At 36.7% G+C, this 20,036-nt stretch overlaps 2 protein-coding genes and 1 long non-coding RNA gene across 3 annotated transcripts; 1 reads left to right on the top strand and 2 right to left on the bottom strand.

Moving 5' to 3' along the window:
* Nucleotides 1-7,975: 7,975 nt before the first annotated feature.
* On the bottom strand, nt 7,976-10,207 carry LOC120336107 (zinc finger and BTB domain-containing protein 41-like). Its single transcript, XM_039403708.2, has 4 exons — nt 9,333-10,207; nt 8,776-8,873; nt 8,521-8,698; nt 7,976-8,336 (listed from the first exon to the last, which is right to left on the bottom strand). Exons 1-4 carry the CDS (start codon nt 10,063-10,065, stop codon nt 8,206-8,208), a joined length of 1,140 nt encoding a protein of 379 aa, XP_039259642.2. The 5' UTR covers nt 10,066-10,207; the 3' UTR covers nt 7,976-8,205.
* LOC120336106 (5-taurinomethyluridine-[tRNA] synthase subunit MTO1, mitochondrial-like) lies at nt 10,113-12,562 on the bottom strand. Its single transcript, XM_039403707.2, has one exon. It carries the CDS (start codon nt 12,446-12,448, stop codon nt 10,448-10,450), a length of 2,001 nt encoding a protein of 666 aa, XP_039259641.2. The 5' UTR covers nt 12,449-12,562; the 3' UTR covers nt 10,113-10,447.
* A 4,072-nt stretch (nt 12,563-16,634) lies between these two features.
* On the top strand, nt 16,635-18,491 carry LOC144419876 (uncharacterized). Its single transcript, XR_013474339.1, has 4 exons — nt 16,635-16,990; nt 17,497-17,591; nt 17,700-17,784; nt 18,359-18,491. It is a non-coding gene; the product is annotated as an uncharacterized LOC144419876 (long non-coding RNA).
* Nucleotides 18,492-20,036: the final 1,545 nt, after the last annotated feature.

The raw sequence follows: 20,036 nt of genomic DNA, 5'->3' as shown, positions 1-20,036 counted from the left end.
ATAAGTTCTTCAAGTCGGCGTTTATCGAAATTCTTTCATGTCAGCTGTAATATATTGCCGAACCACACATGGACGACGACGCTAGGATATGTGCGCCATATTCGGGATCATTAAAAACACGAAAAAACAGTATTTGAAGTTTGCGATATTTGAATTTAAATTCGATTTGGACATCCCTGCATTAAATTAGTCAGTTTTTAGTTGTGTTTCCAAAAATTAGTTGTAAATCAATTATTTCATTTGTCATTATGTCTTCCGGTGAGCTTCAGTTTAGTTTAGAATTTTTCTGGGGTTAGGGTCGGGAAAAGGTCCATTCGCAAGAAGTGCATTTTGTTTTTAGTCTTGACAAATTCACCCAACGAGCAAGGCGCGGCACGAGGGAAACACTGGAATTTATTCAAGCCATGTTTCACTATCCACGAGGCGCAAAGCGAGGGAAACGTTGATAGATAGATAGATAGATAGAAGTTTATTCATCATCCAGTCATTAGCCAATAAATCAAACACAAACAACAACATACGATAGGTAAAAGAAGAATAAATCGACTAACAACGGAATTGATAGGAGGTTGGAAGGACCATACGGTCACTAAATCGAAACAACTCTCCTGGCATAAAATAATTAAAAAATTAATTAATTAACAGCTTTTCGTTAGCAATTCGCTGTAATGTAATGAACGGCGTTTTGCTACCCACAGGAAACATAGCAAGACATAGCGAAGCGCCGTTAATGAACGAGTGCAAGGTAAGAGAAAGGCTGGGATTTAATCGATGGCGTTTCCCTTTTAACCACGAGCAATTTATCGTGTTTCAGTGGGGCGTCACCTAGCGGCGTTGCGACTTACGTCGTGGTTGCACTGTGTAAATTCCGGTCTAATTATACGTGAATAACAGTCTTCCCACCGCATCTCGTAGGATGTATTAAAGAATTTTGCCGTCATATACAGCTACGACTTCGCCCACCAACCAATTTAAGACAATTGAAGAAGTGTCATCTAATATAGCCTACTTGTAATCTGAAAAATGACACTGACATGGCGGGTTGTTAATCTTGAATTATATATATATATATATATAGTTCATTTCCCAATTTCAATAAAAAAAATATTGGTTACTAAACACCACCTTTAAAAAAAAACCGGCGTTTCCTGTTTTCTTCCCGTCAGCAATGAACTTGTCATTCAGTATCAGGTCTAATGAAAGAGTTTTGAAAGAATTTATTTTCTTATGATAATCTATAATACTGATTAATAGTATACACTATACAGGACAAAACTAATTTTTATACATTGCATCATTTCCGAAAATTGCTTTCTCCGTTCTATACTTAATGTGAATATGTGTCACATATGCGAAGATATAAAAAATTATGAAACAATTTTACGAATAGAATAAGAACTCAGTTTTATCCGGGTGATGGGAGGAAAGGTGGAGAGACAGATCAACTATATGGAAAAAGCAGGCGAATGTCAGATAGCTTGACAATAGGTAAAATTCTATGCACATTATGGGAATATACTGAAACAAACAACAAATTACTATTGTCTTCTGACAAGCAATAGGTCAGTCCATCAGCTGCTCTATACTACTATTCAACTAGTCTACTACTATTCCACTCTACTCTACTTGTTCGAACTAGACAAACAAGGTGGCTTATACCTTCACGAGCTTTTGTACTCAAGACTACTTTTGTCCAAATGAAGTAGAGGAGATCAATAAACAGTCTCATATCACTCAAAATAGTCTCAACCCTACATGGAACATTGAAAGTTTTTTTTTTTTTTTCAGTTAATGTATTGTTTTTACAAATTATTTTAGAAAGCTTTTCTCGAGTCTGTATAAACTCCGACTTCAGGAAATAATATTTTAATTCCAAACTTGTATATTTTCTGAAATGTGCCATTATATTTCTTGTGCATATTTATGGTATTGCATAATGGTATTTAACGATTATAGTTAAAACTTATATTCAATATGATATTTGCATTCCGTTATGTTCATGCATCTCGCAAATTATACACGAGCAAAATAGCTTGAACCTGTGTAACTGTGGCAGAAAAGTCAACCTATTAAAGCACGTTTTGATTTGTCCGAAACTGAGAGTTAAACGATAACACATATTATGTGAAGTATTGAGACAGACCATGGTTGGCAGCGTTCAAAGACATTGGAATTGACATAAATAGATTCAAATTTGCTAATAAAAGTTTTTTTATGATTCACACTCCTGTAATTTCTAATTAAAATTTGGCAAATTACTTAATTAGAAAACTTACAAGTAACTCGTAAAATTTATTTTCATCTGCTGTGTGTTGCATATAGATCGTATGTTCGTTAGAGTTCGACATGTCGTGACTTCGTTAAACGAATCATCGTTGCCGAATACCTGGTATAACCTATCCGGCATCTGAATAGAATAAATGTAGGATCAAATTACATACCTTGTATCTGAAGAAAAATAAAGATCCTAAGATGTCATATTCTACCAATTTTTCTTTCAAAGATTTGTTTAAGCTCAACTTGAAATAAATCGCAGCAATGCGATACTACGAACAATGAAGTAGATATTACGAACAATCAATCTTTACTGAAAAGGCAAAGAGGCTTTCTTGCAGTATTTCCCAGTCACAAAGATTATTGCACAATACTAACAACCAAAGACAATTTATCTTCATTATGGTATATCTGTATCGTGTAACGCTTAAATACAATGTAACACATGAACCTATAGTCACAAGATCTCAACCGAAAAAATTGTTTCACTTATAGCCGACGACGCATGACGGAAGTATTATTGAATTATTGGTCACCGATAAGTATTTATTTGTCCATTTTGTGCAATTGTCTGCTTTCAATCTTTTTTTGGTCATTGCGGTTTTGTTGGAAAATGATGTATCGTATGCGCTCCCGTACGGTTGCCTGTTCAATGGCATTATACATCAATATGTTACACCGCCTAAAAAGCTTTTGCGAACCGGGTAAATGATGAGGTGACGAATTGAACGTACACATTCCGTGTGCACGGAGAGTGCGCATACAGCTCTGGCAGACCATCGGAACTTGGGTAGTGAACTATATCTCAGAAAAAAGATTTTTGCTATTGCCAGAACACAATGAACGTAGAAGATCTCAAGCAACACCAATTTAATATATATATCTGATCGTGATGTTATTTTAAAAATCGGTTCGAGGATTTTCCGAGAATACAGTAACACGCGACAGGAATCTTTGAATTATATGCCACCTCTAAAGTTATCTTCCCCTTGTTTTTAAAATAAATCACTCACTTGCTTCTATGCTGTTGCACATGATATCTTCGGCAATATACAAGTACTTGCACATTTTGTCACAGCAAGAGCAGAAACAATTGCAACGAGGATAAACAACATGGAGCGATCGCAACACTGATTTGCTGAAAGACTATATTCAGAATATTTACGTCTGTTCAAACGGTCTCTTCTTCTCGAATAAAAATCGCCGCAAATCGTTCTGATTTTATAGTGGTGTGCATACGTATATTTTAGTGTATGTTGAGAAATCGCACGCAATGATTCCATGACACGTTGTTCACGTTCACGTTTCGCGTCCGCATCCTGGCCTCTTCGATTGATAATCTAAGATAATGTGGAATTGTTTTTTTGTCTCTTTCCTGATTTGATGAATTTCAAGACACAGAAGAGCACTTTAAAAGCTGACAACAGCTAATAAATTTGCAGCTGTTCTGTCCAATGTAGCAAGATCGAGTGACGTGACATGGGCTGATACTTAGTTTGAATATATATTATTGCAAATCCAATGCATTTCACTTAATTAAGTATAATTCATATTTTATATAATTTTCAACGTTTGAATTATATCATGATGCAAATGACTTTTTTTTAAATTTACCATTCACTGTGAAGTTACGAATAGTTGAACAAATCAATCACATTTATTGCAATTTTGTAGTATGTTAAAAATTGTGTTGAAAAATAGTGAAGTTTCACCCAAACTAAGCTGTAGCTATTTCAATTACGATGACGTCATTATCCAAGATATTTTGTCCACTGTGATATCTTGGGCATGTTTCACTAACAAATCCACTATTTATACTCTACATACATTTTACTCTAATGATCAATTTAACGTTTCTATACTCTTCTACATAACATGCAATAATGCACCTGTTTTTTTATTTTACCTCTTTACATTTCTATATACATTTTTCACTTGATAATGTGCTCCGACCTCCATGCTGTCCTGCAAATCGTCGTCGAGAATTGCTTCCATTGTCGTGGAATTGCGCATCCAATCCATCAAACCAAGTCTTTGAATACAATAAGATCACAATTTCCGATGGTTAACTTTTAGGACAACGCCAAACACAATGTTATCAAACTTGTGTCGGACGGATTCATATTCTAAATTTGATTTTCTTGGCTCCCTCTATGCATGACCCGTGATTTAAATTTCGTCTGTAAAATACAACATAATCTTGATTTAGTAACCGATCTGAAATTACAAACCAGCGCTCCTTAAAACAGATCAGAACATGGGTGATAACTTCATTTAAATCACATTTAAAAATATTAAAAAGTTTATTAAAAACAAAGTTTAATATTTTCTAGTCTTTGACATTGTCGCGACTTTATATTTTGACACACAGCTCATGGAGGATAGCGTCACATGATTTGATTTTTACATCGTGACAGGAAATGCGGTTCAAGTTTTCAAAGGGAGTTTTTAACGTCAACTGCTGAAGATGCACTCCATGTCTACAATACTTACCCTTCTACATGCTTACAATTGCAAGTCGTTATTATATTTACATTAGAATATTATTATTTTATTTATATTAGAATATTATATTTACCTATCTGAATACAAGAGTCTGACTGTATCATATGCTAAATTAAGATTGAAATCCATATCCTGAATATATCCAGCTAGGCAGCTGCATGCAAAGTTAAGTGAAGGTGGTGAACAAATTTTGTTTAAAGCATAAGTCATTTTGAAACTTCACAGATGATACATTAGATCACCTAATGTAGAATTTTTCGCTACAGCGAAATTGCTTTTGACAGTTTCAATTATCGTAACTACAACTCTGTATTTCTCCTAAAATTTAATTTGTTCTGATGGCTTTTGAATATTATTTTAAAAATTTAACTTGGTTTATGTGTTACTGCATTAGAATCTACGTTCAGAAATGATATTCAAGTTTTTCTTTTATTGCACAATTTTTCACTTTCACTACAGCGAAATTGCTTCTGTCATTTTCAATTATCGGACTTCACACATTGTATTTATCGAAAAGTTTAATATATTCTGTTGGCTTTCCAAATATTATTCTGAAAATTTAAACTATTTTATGTCTTACTGCATTGAATTCTACATTCAGAAACGATGTTCAAACTTTTCCTTTAATGCAGAATTTTTCGCCGCAGCGAAATTCCATCGTGTGGAACAAGCTGTATTGCGTTCAGTATGTTCATTTTCATACAAAACTAAAGAATTTATTTAGTTACAGTGCGCTACGAAACTCATTTTTTGGGCGTTTTTCAAGTCCTCGTCTCACACTTTTACTCATGGTAAGGATCTACAGGTGTTTAATTACTTACTTATACCTTTTGACTAAATAATAACTAAAAAGGCGATGGGAAGGCTACCCAACTCAACGAAAGATCGAGCAGTAATAACTGAGATTCATCCGCCCTTCAGCAGCTGATCAAATTTAATTGTCACGTCATGCAGAAGTCTGCGTTCATTGGCCGATGTTGTCGGATAAAGGGAGAATATAGGACAAATCGTATAGCACATATTTCCTGTAAGCAAGAGCGTCTTTTTCGTAAAACGTGCAACTTCTGGAAATGGGAACAAGATATTATTTGTTACTAAATTACTAAGGAACATTTTAAACTATTTCTAGGTAGTTCCCTTATGTGCGCTACGAAATTCATTTTTAGGCGTTTTTCAGGGCCTCGTCTCATTGCCTTAGCGAACCCTGCCATCCTTGGCCAAGTAATGTTTCGAATAAATGAACATTTTATTCGACCATGCATGGCCGATGGATTGTTAAAATTGTAACAAGAGTACAACGTAAATTCAATCGCGAATTTCGTTGTAACAACGCAGACTCGTTTACGAATTGTTCGCTTATGATCATCGGAAATGATTACAATTGTTGTATTTTGAAGCTTTTGAGCAGTAATAACCAGGCTTGTCCATGGGAAACGTCCCATGGAATGGGATGGGACAGCACACATTCGTATTTCCCATGGGACACGAAAACCGTATGATTCTTAGGGAAATGATGGTAAAACATTCCGTTATGGATTTCGTGTTCATATATTTGAGCATAGCTCTCGTATTAGTTATAAAGAGCAAAATATATTCAACATTAACAATATACTACGTGAAGGGGCTGATGGACACATGTATAATAGCTATGAATATGAAGTTGAAAAAGTCCGTAAATTTTGTTGTGTTCACGGACACGGACGCCATAACACGGACACCATAGCAAAGCTGAAGAAACTCTTAATTATTAAATATCTGTACCCTGTGCGATAAGAATATTGCCGTTCGTTTTTATCTGGAACGGTTAATTTACAAGCGGCGACGAGTAAGATCAAAGCCAACACATAGGTTGAAAGCTAGAATAAAACAGTAGGGACGGGAATATGAATTGCCAACTTTAGGATATCGCCGCCGAAACGACCGCAGTGACAAAAACAATCGGCGACTATTATGAAATTAACCAATAAAACAACGCTTAATTGTCGACTTTTCAATGATTCTTTAAATTTCCAAATGGATAATCGACCTCCGACGTTCCGGACCCCTGTTGTGTATAAAAAAAATATTCGGTATTCAACTATTCGTTAAAAATAGTCGAATTATGCGATTCGGGAAAAAAATTCGATTTTGCCCACCCCTAATCATGACATCAGTGGTTTGGATTAGGATGTACATACTTATCCCATGGGAATAGAAAGCCCGATAAGACGGCCTAATCATATGGCGAACCATGGCCTCGTGGCCGGTTACTAGTGGGAATAGCTACCCAGTTATTTGTTGCAAACGTATGGATTGATCGGGGATGAATCCAGCAATCATCTCGCACTTGATCAACCCCCAGGGGTTTCGAACCTGCCGGGTACATCAGATGTGTAATGGCGAGCGTATTCCTAACGCTCAACATGATGTGCCGCCGGGAAAAAGATTTTCTGCCAAGTGGATGGGCTGAGATTGCGCTTGGGAATTGCGTTTGTTGAACCGTACAACAACAAACATTATTTCAAATCTGAGCGAGTCATATTTCTGGTGCTTGTATTTGAACAGGTCAACTATTGACACGCGTTTTCCACAACTTGTCAATATATATATATGGACCAAATGTGAGATGAAAAATATGTTTTCAAGAAAATGTAATCGAGCGGTTAAATACACATTTCAGCTCGTCAGCTTGTTATTTTTTCCAACGAGCTCGGTTAAACAGAATAGTCCATTACTTTATTCAAATGAACAAACAAACATTCACAATTAACCAAATAAATAAATACACATGTATTTCAGCTCACATGGGGAGTTCATTGTACCAAATGAGAAGTTCAGAAGGTACGAAAATGGCATTTCATCGTGAAGGGTGACGCTGACGCGAAACAACCAATGTCGGTTATCGAGCAGCGTCACCCGTGACCAATCTCATTATCATGCGTGCTTGTCGAATATTCCCGTTTATTACTTTGTTTCAGCTTTCACGACATTAGTAACAACCCCACGTTACCGTATATTGATCGAAACACAAAAAATAATCAATGATAGTCACCAAATGGCCACCCGTTTGCTTTGCCAGACATCGGTAAACTACAATATTGTTCTAATATGAACCCGACAGAAAAATAGAACAGGTGGAAGGACTGTATTATCAATTTGTTAATAACGCCTTGTGCCCGTGTTATTTTTTCATCATGTTATGTCCGAACGAGCTCGGTTACACGTAATAGTCCATTACTTTATTCAAATGAACAAACAAACATTCACAATTAACCAAAACTATCATTTAAAAAAATACATGTAGTTGAACATTTTCTGTTCTTCATGTCCGAATCCATAATTTCTTCATCTCCCCCACTACCTGAATGCAGTGAAAATGTGTAAAAGCTGTTATCCTATCATAATGCAAATCATTGCAGTGGAATTTAAGCTATTTTAACATTAACATCACATTTTCACGATAGATTGAATTTGTAGATTTAATTCCCTTGAATGATTCTTCTTCTTCATGTGGCGTTGCAGGGAAGATTGGGTGCCAAACCGGGCATGACATTGTTCACATTCAAATGGCTTCTCTCCTAAAATTAAAAAAGGAAAAGCGAATACCATATCGCCCAATCGATTTGAAACTAGGGATCATTTGATAGGGAAAATGCTTTATGATAAAAATGAAGGGGAATTTGAATATCATTGATATATTTAAAACAAATGGAGTCAAAAATTGGTAACTTTGAGTAAGGAAATATAGGTCAAAATAAATACCTGTATGAGTAACCATGTGCCTCTTCAATACAAAACTTCTATAAAAAGACTTTCCACATAAGTCACAAGTATGCGGTTTTTCTCCATCTGCATGTACTGTCTGAGTGTGTGTTCTTAGTGTATCTTTTGATATGTATTTTCCACCACAAATATCACAAACATGAGTACGTATTTTTTCCTAGAATGAAATGGAATTTTACTTCTACAAATAACACTGCAGATATATATGCAATTGTGGATGAATTAGGACCTTACCTCTTCGGTTTTTGCAATATGGGTTTTCCTGTGTCGCTTCAAGTTGAATGTTGTGCCAAATTCTTTCAGGCATAGTTCACACTGGTAAAGGCTTTTATCTAAATAAGACAAACAAAGGGTGTGGAAAATTGTCAAACCAAATATAATTTCAATCAGAATTTTACTCCTGAGACATCTATATTTGTTGATCTCTAAGTAAGGTTACAAATCTTTATTAAAGCTGAGTGATTTAGTGATAGTTGGAAAATTTTAAAAGTGAACAAAAATGGTGTGATGGTGTGTGTTTCCACAGTCTCTCGAAACATCTTTCTCTCCAGCTAACTTGCTACATGGCATCAAATATTTTAGGTAGAATTAGTTTGTATTTTTCCAGGCAGTTTAATTCAAATATCTTCAGTTTCATGAGTTAGCAACAAAGTGTCAATCAGTCTACATAGAACTTGATAAGAAAATAAACATTTGAGGTAGCAAATGTTCATGTTGCAATTTGTAAAAGTAAACTTTGTATGTTTCCTAATATAGGAAATATGCAGTATGAAACTTAAATTCATACTTACCACCTGTGTGAGTTACCATATGCCTGTTCAGGGAACTTGCTGTCAAATAAACAGCATCACAAACCCCACAAAACAATTTATTGGTGCGGTGAACTTTTCTCTTGTGCTGATACAATATTTTGCGGCTTGGAAAATATTCATCACAGTCTTTTTCTGTACAAATATATGGAAAAATATTCTCATGAGCAAGACAATGGTCCAAAAAGTCACTTGGTGATCCGAATGTTGCATAACATCCCACTTCTCCGCATGCAAATCTACTTAATTTGAATGCAAGCTCTCTTTCCTCAGCATTCATGGCCACATGTTCAGAAAAGTAATGAATACCACATTGTTGTCTCGTTGGAAATATTTTTTCACAAATTAAACAAGTTTTCCACTTTTTATATTGCTTAACAGGACTGAGAATGCTCATACGTTGAATCTGGGGAGAATCTAATCTACACATATCTCCAAAAGTTTGATTTTCCTGTTCGTCAATATCTATTGACTCATCTCGATCCCCAGTATCAATTTCTACTATACTTTGTGCGTGCTGTTTTTCATATTCCCAATCAAAATCTTCTTCTTCATCGTCAATATCTTGTTCAACATCAACTATTACACTCTCATCGTCGTCATCATGTGACTTTTGTTTGGGAATTACAATTTTCAAATATGATCCTTCAACTTTTCTTGCCTCCTGCACTATTTCAATCAATTGTTCATCGGTGATGTCACTCAATTTTATCATTTTTCTGTCAATATTAAATTATTTTACAAATCTTGAATGATGTAGCACTGAAAAATAAACAGATACGCATGTTGAAGCAAAAAAGTGACGATGGTGTGTGATGCCAGATGCGTTATAGAGAGATCAGCTGAGTGGTATTGAATTTGTTTTTTGAAAAACTTGTTTAGAACAGTAGTACCCTTGATAACAGTAACTCAACATCAAACAAAAGAAAGGTCACAATTGATTGAGTTAGAACAGTTTTAATAAATATGATTGTCACGCCAGTGGAAATATGTAAATAAAAGGCAAGTTATGCAATATTTCACAGCACACATCACATTTTTTTACATAAAGATAAATTCCAGAATTTGGTAAAATTATGAAGATTCTTTCTTTCAATTTAAGAATATCGAAAATTTCTGATATAATTTATTAAATATATTAAAGCAGTTGGTGTCATGCCTTGTATCCTGCTAGCTGCAGCAATATTCACTGGCCTTGACTGGGCTAGTTTTTCACATAATTCAACTTTGAGTACAATTTTTGAATAATCAAAATTTTCTGGAATCATCATATTTTCTTCTTTTTTCAATTCTTCTATTTCTTGTAGTTGTCTGTGGACAACTCTATCATAAAGCGAAATAGTTTCGAGTCTTTCTTGCAATAACTTATTTTCAATGACAGGTTTTAATTCATTTGGAAATGTTTTGTAAATATGCATTGGAGTAACACCAGTGAATTGTGAAAGTAATTCGAAAGCAGAGATAGCACGAGTAGCTGAAATATTTTCAACATTTATAATTTTACTCCACTCTCTACTCTTCATTTTTACAGTTTTAAGGAACTGTTCAGATTCTGTTAAAATACATTGAGTTTTCTCGGTCTTTAGCTTCCTTTTTTCGCTAACACAGCCTGCTTCTTCATAAGCTTTCAAAGTTAATCTCATATCCGCATTGTCAGGCCGCAGCGACAGTCGAAACTCAGCACGACTTGTAAACATTCTGTATGGTTCATTGGTGCCATGAGTAGTTAAATCATCAATGAGCACACCGATGTATCCATCTGATCTGTTTAGATAGAAAAATGGTTTTCTTTGTGACTTTCGTCCAGCATTGATGCCAGCAATTATACCCTGGGCAGCTGCTTCTTCATAACCTGTAGTACCATTAATTTGACCAGCAAAAAATAATCCTTGCACCTTCTTTGTTTCTAAGGCTGGCGTTATCTGTCTTGGATCCATATAATCATATTCCACCCCATAACCTGGCTGTGTGATTTCCGCATTTTCCAAACCTTCTATAGACCGAACGGCCTCAAGTTGATACTCTTCTGGCATTGTGCAAGAAAAACCTTGAAGGTATAATATTTTAGTATCAAGTTCCTCAGGCTCAACCCATAACATATGTGTTCTATCTGGAAATTTTAGAATCTTAGATTCAATTGATGGGCAATATCTTGGGCCATTTATCTCTTCGTTGACATGTGAATTAAGGTGTAATGTTTTGTGCACAATATCTTTAACTTTAGCGCCTGTTGGCACTGTATAACAATCAAGTTGATTTTCTGGTGATATCCACACGTTTTCATTCATGAATGAAAATGGATGAGAAAAACTGTCAGGTTTCCAAGTAGTAAATGGTTTAAAATTCACAGAACTTGCTAGTAATCTGGGAGGTGTTCCAGTTTTTAACCTCCCAATTTTAAATCCTAAATTTTCGAGAGTGTCAGCCAATTTTATCGCAGGTGCATCTCCTTTACGTCCAGCTGGCACTCGCTCAAGCCCAATATTTATTTGACCCCTAAGAAATGTTCCTGTAGTCAATACAACACAAGTACTTGAAATTTGTTGCCCATTCTCGAGAATAACTCCTGAACACTTTGAAATAGAGTCAGTAATTTTGAATTTCTCATTTGAATCTGTTTTATCAATTATTAGATTGTCGACACTACTTTCCATAACTGTCAAGTTATTTGTGTTCAAAATCTCTTCTTGCATTTGATTTTTATACATTCCACGATCAATCTGTGCACGTGGTCCCCATACAGCTGGCCCTTTAGTTCGATTTAATATTTTATAATGAATGCCTGATTTATCACAAATTCGCCCACAAACACCATCGAGTGCATCAATTTCTTTTATCAAATGTCCTTTACCAATTCCCCCAAATGATGGATTGCAAGACATCTCTCCAATTGTTGAAATCTTATGAGTCAGCAGTAATGTTGAACAACCCATCCGGGCAGATGCATGTGCTGCTTCACATCCCGCATGACCTCCTCCAACAACAATAACATCATATTTTTCTGTTGTGGCATATGAAACAGATTTGCAGAAACACAAAGAGGCATTGTTCAATAATCGGGACAAAACACCTTCATAAATTTTCATCAAGGATGCCATAATATCCAGTTAAAACAATTTCGTTTTGCAATTTTGATCTCCTAAAATAAGTCATCTATATGACAAAATTTCACATTTTTTATGTAAAGCGAAATCTGAAGTGATCAAAAATCATATTTAATTTATATAATAAATATACAGTATGGTATGACATACTCTGTTTAATACAATCAAAAGTACCGTAGCTCACTACAACACTTTTTCAATTCTAGGATGATAAATTTTTCACGTACAGCAGTACCTCCCATATCAGTACAGACATATCAGCATAAGGGTATTATCAATATATACTGATACCGGTATATGACTATAAAAGTAGTGGTTCAGTAGTCTAGTTATTCATAGTTTAATATCTGAATACAAAGTGGCGTCACTCAAGGTTAATTTTTAGTTAAAAATTATTAAGGTCGGCAATTGAGTTTTTAGAGCACTGTTATCATTGGCGAGTACCGGTACCGGTACCGGTATGGTTCTGACAGCTGCACCACCAACAGCATCTACTACTGCACTAATAATTACTAGTATATGAAACAGTTAACATTACATTTTTACATCTTTGTTGTCATTTTGTGCGGTGATGGAGTTCAATATAAACCAATAAAAGTACCTTACACTACACTCGCTCTGTAGTTCCCGGTACCGTCGGTCGGACTGCGATCTGCCTCTCAGGTCTCATGCAAGTAGGGCTGAGGTTCCGAAACTGAATTTGAAATTTCGGGATCGCATCTTGTCTTGTCTTCGGTGGCGATTCTTTTTTAATTTTTTTACATAAGAATTACGGGATTTATAACACTTTTGAAATACGAAAATTTATATATATTTTTTATAATTTTGACCCATAAACAGCAGCACGCCAATGCACACAAATTTTATTGTTATATATGGCTACTCCTTATTCAGTGGTGAGATTCAATTTTTTTTTGTCAGCCGGTTTCATCACAAAAATCATATTTTTTTTCACCCGGTTCTGTTACAAAATGTCATTGAGGGTATTCAGTAATTCTAACCGGTTCGCTGATCTCATAAAATCCCATGAGACAGTTCTATAGAACCGGCGCGAACCGGCTGAAACCCACCACTGCTCTTATTTAATACTGTTTTGACCATTGAGGTGTATATAATCTCAATGGTTCTGACGGGTGTTAGCATTGTGGTAAGTTACCACATTCGAATTTGCATTATAAGACTTCGACCACTTTTTACACGTGCGAGAGAAAATATATCTCTTGCTCTTTTCTCCGGCCTCTGGCATGGATGTCGGCCGCTTTTAATCGGTGACAGCACATTTGAACCTACGTACATTTGAACCCGTACATCTGAACCCGTAATTTGAACCCAGGACAATTGCACCTGTAAACTTTTGCACCTATGGACATTTGCACCTACGGACATTTGAACCCATACATTTCCACCCATGGATTTTAGCACCCGCATATAGATTGAACCCGCGGACATTTGAACCCGTGTACGTTTGCACCCGCGTACATTTGAACCCATGTACATTTGCACCCGCGGACATTTGAACCCGTGTACGTTTGCACCCGCGTACATTTGAACCCATGTACATTTGCACCCGCGGACATTTGAACCCATGTACATTTGAAACCCACGAACATTTGCACCCGCGGACATTTGAACCCATGTACAATTGCACCCACGGACATTTGAACCCACGTACATTTGAACCCGCGTACATTTGAACCTACATACATTTACACCACGTACTTTTACACCCGCGTACAATTGTACCCACAGACATTTGCACCCATGAACATCTACACCCATGGGCATTTGCATTTAGGATATTAGCGTCTTTACATATACACCCTTATCCTTCCATGCTATATACCAGGGCTACTCAACTATATTATACTCCGTCTGTCATTGTCATCGCAATTGTCGATATCATAAGACTCAATGGACAAAATGTTCCGCTGTAGAATGCGAGCCAAAATTGGGGAGTATGATTTGTGCTTTGAACGGTCGACGACTCTTGAAGAGCGCGATCAAGAATTTTAATTGATGTGTTAGTTCGATCCCGCGCAATGTTTTTCCTCGCATCAATGCCCTTTTTCCCTCGCAGATAGTTCGATCCCGCGAAAAGTTTTTCCTCGCATCAATGACCTTTTTCTCTCGCAGACAATTCCAAACTGTTTCTTCAGGACGTTGCAGCTGCGAAGATGACAAGTCCCTTTGCGAAAATAAGTTGGAAACATGGCGCCTACATTTTCCAAGACCACAAGAGGAAACGACTTACTGATTTACAAAGGCCACGTATATTGTAAGCGAAATGATTGGGTTTCAGATGCTACTCATTGGCGCTGTCGTCAGTTTAGGAAATTTCGATGTAAATCGACTGTTGTTACGATCGGTGAAAATGTAATAAAAGAACTAGGATATCACAGTCATTCTGGCGACAGCATTAAGACTGAAGTTGGGATCATCCGTGCAACATTAAAAGAAGCAGCATCAACACCATCAAATACATCGACAAGATATATTTTAGGTGAAGTATTGAATAATAGATCAACAGATGTACTAATGCGCTTGCCAGGCAAGTCGACTCTGGAGGCCGATATATGCAGAGTAAGGCGACAGAAAAATTGTTCACGTACGAATCCTACAAGTGCAAGCTTTGATATTCCGAGCCAATATTTAGATATCATTTTGCATGACACTGGCCCGGAGGATCGTCATCGGATAATGGCCATTGGAGATCGATCACTACTTGCACATCTAGATAGTGACACATATCTTGACGACGGTACATTTGATGTGGTGCCCGATATTTTCTTCCAGTTGTATACAATTCACTGTAAAGTGGGAGCATCCTATCCACCATGCGTATATTTCCTATTACGAGACAAGCGACAAGAAACGTACGTTCAGATGTTGGAAGTGTTGAAAATCATTTTCCCAAATGCTAACCCCACCAAAATCATTGTTGATTTTGAAATAGAAGCTATCAATGCATTCCATGCACAATTTCCTTTGGCCGATATTAAAGGATGTTATTTTCACCTGTCACAAGCTATAATTCGAAATGTTGGTTCTATCGGATTAAAAGAGAAGTTTGATTGTTTACCCTCTTTCAATCTGAAAATTAGAAGTTTGGCAGCTCTGGCTTTTGTTCCCATTAACGAGGTTGCCGAAGTCTTCACCTTGCTTTGCGACACCTTCGACGATGCGCCCGAATGCAATCAACTTTTGCAATATTTTGAATCTACCTACATTCGTGGACCTCAAGTGGGTTCACGTCCAAGAGAAGCAAGATTTCCCCCTCGATTGTGGAACTATGCCAAAGAGATTGAAATCATGCCTTCGGCCCCAAGAACAACAAACGCTGTAGAAGGATTTCACAACGCCTTACAAGGAATGTTCCGATGCAAACATCCGAGTATATGGGGTTTGCTGAATGGCCTACGAAAAGACATTGCGGTCCACAAACTGACTGCGGCAAATGCTCATGTAGGAGTTACGGCCCACCACCCATCAAAGTATGTACAACTTGCTGTTAGGTTGTCAGTTAAAGTTTTTTCATATGGAACTGAAACCGACAAGCCTTAGGTATCTCCACTCAATAGCTCAAATGCAGTCTATTTGATTTTGACTTTGATCGTGATATCGTAAAATTTCGTTTATCGTCATTATTTTGATTTGTTGTTTAACTGTTGTATCATAATTGATAAATTCCTATTTGTAAAACGTCAATAGCTACTCTATCTCAAAATTGATCGCCCATTCGACACAAATTTGTGAGTGATAACTTTATTGATATATTAAAATAAATGTAATCCGTAACCTATGACGTCGTTTGTAAATTGCAATATCATATTTAACAGACCTGACCTGATATGCTGAATATGTTCGATTTACTCTAAATAGTGTAAACAGCAAAAATTATTTTTGGCCACGATAATGATTTTAAAACTTCTTCACTTTCGAATATTCAACATATTCACATGACTTACGATTTTTATGTATAGTAATCAGTAATCAGTAATTTATTTTTTCACCATTCTAAAGCACACAATGTGAATACACAATACAAGAAATAGGAAATATGGTACTTTAGGGTGAAGGGAGGCGCGAGACACCAAAACTGGTGATCGAGCAGCGACACCCATGACAAGTCTAACAGTAATAGATAAGAAACAGTAATATATAAATCAAACAAACGATAAATATTAGAACAGGTTTACGTTAAAGTAAGTCGAGGCGACGTGCATACCCAAAAGACACCCGATCCAAGGTGAAACGGATAACGACTCCGAGCACCGTCTTGTGAGTAACCATGGCAACGTCAGCGAAATCTTATACTGCGGAATACAGACACTGCCTGAGTTGAGCTTGAATTCATGTTTATCCCGCGAGGGGAAGCCGATAACTTGGCATATTTATATTATTATAAAATAGTTTTGTTTGTCGCAGTTAGGGATACGAGAGTGTGTAAACAAGTGGAAGTATAGTGGTAAGGTGCTTTGGTGCCGGAGACGTCGTGTGAAGAGGGAAGAGCCTAAGGACCCAACCTGACGTTAACAGGTAAAAAATAATAAAATTTAATTTGCGATTGAAAATAATCGACAAAATAAATAAATGTGGAAGTAAATAGTATTGCTAGTTAGACAAAATATGTACATAAAGAAACTAGTATATTAGAAAATTTTAGTCCATCATTGAAAACATGAATGCAGTAAACACTTTACGGTATCGGTACCGGTACCCAAGCAAACAGCACATGGAAAAGACATTAATTTAGTAAGTTGCAATATCATTAAAATTTTGAAATTGGTGAGTATACTGGCACTTGACAAAGACATAAAGGATAGCTAAGTATTTGTACACAATCTGAGACCAAAATTATGGATCATGGGTGAAGTGACCCACCGGTATAGACTACCGGTATGGTTTGGATCCAAGATAACCCGTCTGAGCCTGATGTTGGCAAGATGAATAGTTTGGTTATTGTATGAGTGGCACATGGCTATGCACTGACACGGTGGGGGAAATAACAAGTTCAAGATTTACAGAGTCTCTATCTATTTCAGTTACTGTGGACTGTGGGTGAAGTCAAGTGTTGAGCTGACAATGACAAGGGGTGGAGGGTGTCAGCACATCAAACAGATGTGGTGACCCGAGACAGGTAAGATGAAAGCATGACCTTCTTATATTTTATTTTAAAAGAGACATATGTGCTTTCACGTAAACTTTGTGGAATACTATTCCATATTATGACACCTTTGTATTTCAGGGAATTTTGAGATTTGCTCAGTGAAAAGCGAGGTACAAAAAAATTGGACTTGGTTGAAGAGCGAGTGTTGTGTTCATGCACAGAGGTAAGCGAAACAAAATAATTGTCGAAAGCTGTGGGCAAGTGGTTGTTTTGAAATTGGTGCATAACTTTGGAGATCTCTAGAGTGTGAATGTCAGATAGTTTTAACACCCTTGTTTTATGGTATAGGGTGTTTAGGTTTGTACGAATAGATGCTCTAGAGAGGGTTCTAACAGCTTTATTCTGTAAGATCTCTAATTTATGAATGTTAGTTTGCGCTGCTGAGCCCCAAGCGGTTATGGCATATTGTATGTGGGATTGAAAGAGAGCAAAGTAGACAGTTCGCAGGGTGGCATCCTGGACATAATGTCTGAGTTTTCCCAATATCCCAACCGATCTCGACAATTTCTTATGTAATTCGATAGTATGGGTGTTCCATTTTAAATTATTATCTATATGGAGCCCGAGATATTTATAGGATTGGACGACTTCCAAGGCAACCCCCCTGATTTTGATTAGAATGTTGGCATGTGTTAGCGTTTTTCGGCTGAAAACCATGACTTTAGATTTTTCGACATTTACAGTAAGTTTGTTGCATAACATCCACTCATATATTTTATTTATTTCTGAGTTTACAGTGTGTTGGAGTGTGGTCAAGTCTTTTCCACTAGCAAGCAGGCAGGCATCATCGGCGAAGAGCTTGGTTAGAAGATTAGAGCAGTATAGTTTTGTTCTGACATTCTAATGAAACAATACTTCAATAAAACTGGCATTTGGCTATGAACATGTTGTTACAAAAATGGCATAGTTTCATTATCTTAATTTCATATTTTCTTAGAAACGAAGAATCTGTGCGTTTATTTCTTTATATACAGACAATAGTATTCAATTTCTAGATTGATTTTAGGAAAAATGGCAAAACCTGATTTGAGACAACACTCATTTTCAACAGTAAAGCGTGGTCGTGTATGCATACATATAACAATTTTGTAAACATGCTAGCAAGAAAACATGAAGTGGCCACAGAGCTCCCAAATCTCATGCTGGGCGGGATATCATAGTAGGCGTTTTCGGTGCAATAATTTCAGAACAAATTTATAGGAGTTGACCACTAAAAATATTACTGTAAAGCTAGTTTTAGTAAGACCCTCATTTAAGACTTCATTGGTCTGTGAGATATTTGTTCCGTATTAGCCCTGGTTTCAGGTATTCCAAAGAAATACCGCTTTCTAGGTCATCGTCTGTTTTGGAGATCGCGGCTAACGAATGAGATAAGGATTTACAAATGTCAATGTAAAAAAAAACAGCAAAAGAAAAAAGACCTTGGCAAAACAATGTTGTTTATATCGTTAAGAGACGTTTATCCCTCGGACTACAATGACACTCAAAAATGCTTGCTTCGTAGAAGCGGGTAAATGCATATACACCAAAACTAACTACAAGGGAAACAGTGTTGAAATTTAGAATATTGAGCTTGCGCCTGTAACATGAAAATTATTTGCGACTGGAAATTGCCGTTGGGGCAAACATTTTTTGTGAAAATGTACGTGGGTTCAAATGTACGCGGGTTCAAATGTACGCGAGTTCAAATATAATATACGTTGGTTCAAATATACGCGGGTTCAAATGTCCGTGGGTTCAAATGTACGCGGGTTCAAATATACGTGGGTTCAAATGTCTGTGGGTGGAAATATACATGGGTTCAAATGTCCGCGGGTGCAAATGTTCGTGGGTTCAAATGTCCGCGGGTGCAAATGTTCGTGGGTTCAAATGTACATGGGTTCAAATGTCTGCAGGTGCAAATGTACATGGGTTTAAATGTACGCGGGTGCAAACGTACACGGGTTCAAATGTCCGCGGGTGCAAATGTACATGGGTTCAAATGTACGCGGGTGCAAACGTACACGGGTTCAAATGTCCGCGGGTTCAATCTATATGCGGGTGCTAAAATCCATGGGTGGAAATGTATGGGTTCAAATGTCCGTAGGTGCAAATGTCCATAGGTGCAATAGTATACAGGTGCAATTGTTCTGGGTTCAAATTACGGGTTCAAATGTACGCGGGTTCAAAGATAATGGAACCCTTTTAATCATATCTTTTACACAGAATTTAATGATTAAGCCGAGCAGAGCAACAAACGTACAAACTTTGTTGACTGATAAGGCATCAATAAAATCGGGAATGTGTCCGAACCGTCACCGATTTACTGCGTCTTTCCATATCACCCAATAAATATATCATTGTGGGTCTATGAGTAGCTCGGATCATAATGACTTTGAAATTCGTTGCTAAAGTCTATTGCATCTTTGATGAATC

This window comes from Styela clava, chromosome 2 (assembly GCF_964204865.1).
Source record: "Styela clava chromosome 2, kaStyClav1.hap1.2, whole genome shotgun sequence".
NCBI lineage: Eukaryota > Metazoa > Chordata > Ascidiacea > Stolidobranchia > Styelidae > Styela > Styela clava.
This window is presented reverse-complemented; position numbering and strand designations above follow the sequence as displayed.

Excerpts from the sequence above, each read along its gene's own strand:
- LOC120336107 (XM_039403708.2), bottom strand. The coding sequence starts at position 10,065 with ATGATAAAATTGAGTGACATCACCGATGAACAATTGATTGAAATAGTG. Across the intron at positions 8,874-9,332 it reads TATGGTAACTCACACAGGTG|ATAAAAGCCTTTACCAGTGT; the intron begins GTAAGTATGAAT and ends TGTCTTATTTAG. Across the intron at positions 8,337-8,520 it reads GCACATGGTTACTCATACAG|GAGAGAAGCCATTTGAATGT; the intron begins GTATTTATTTTG and ends TTTTAATTTTAG.
- LOC120336106 (XM_039403707.2), bottom strand. The coding sequence starts at position 12,448 with ATGGCATCCTTGATGAAAATTTATGAAGGTGTTTTGTCCCGATTATTG.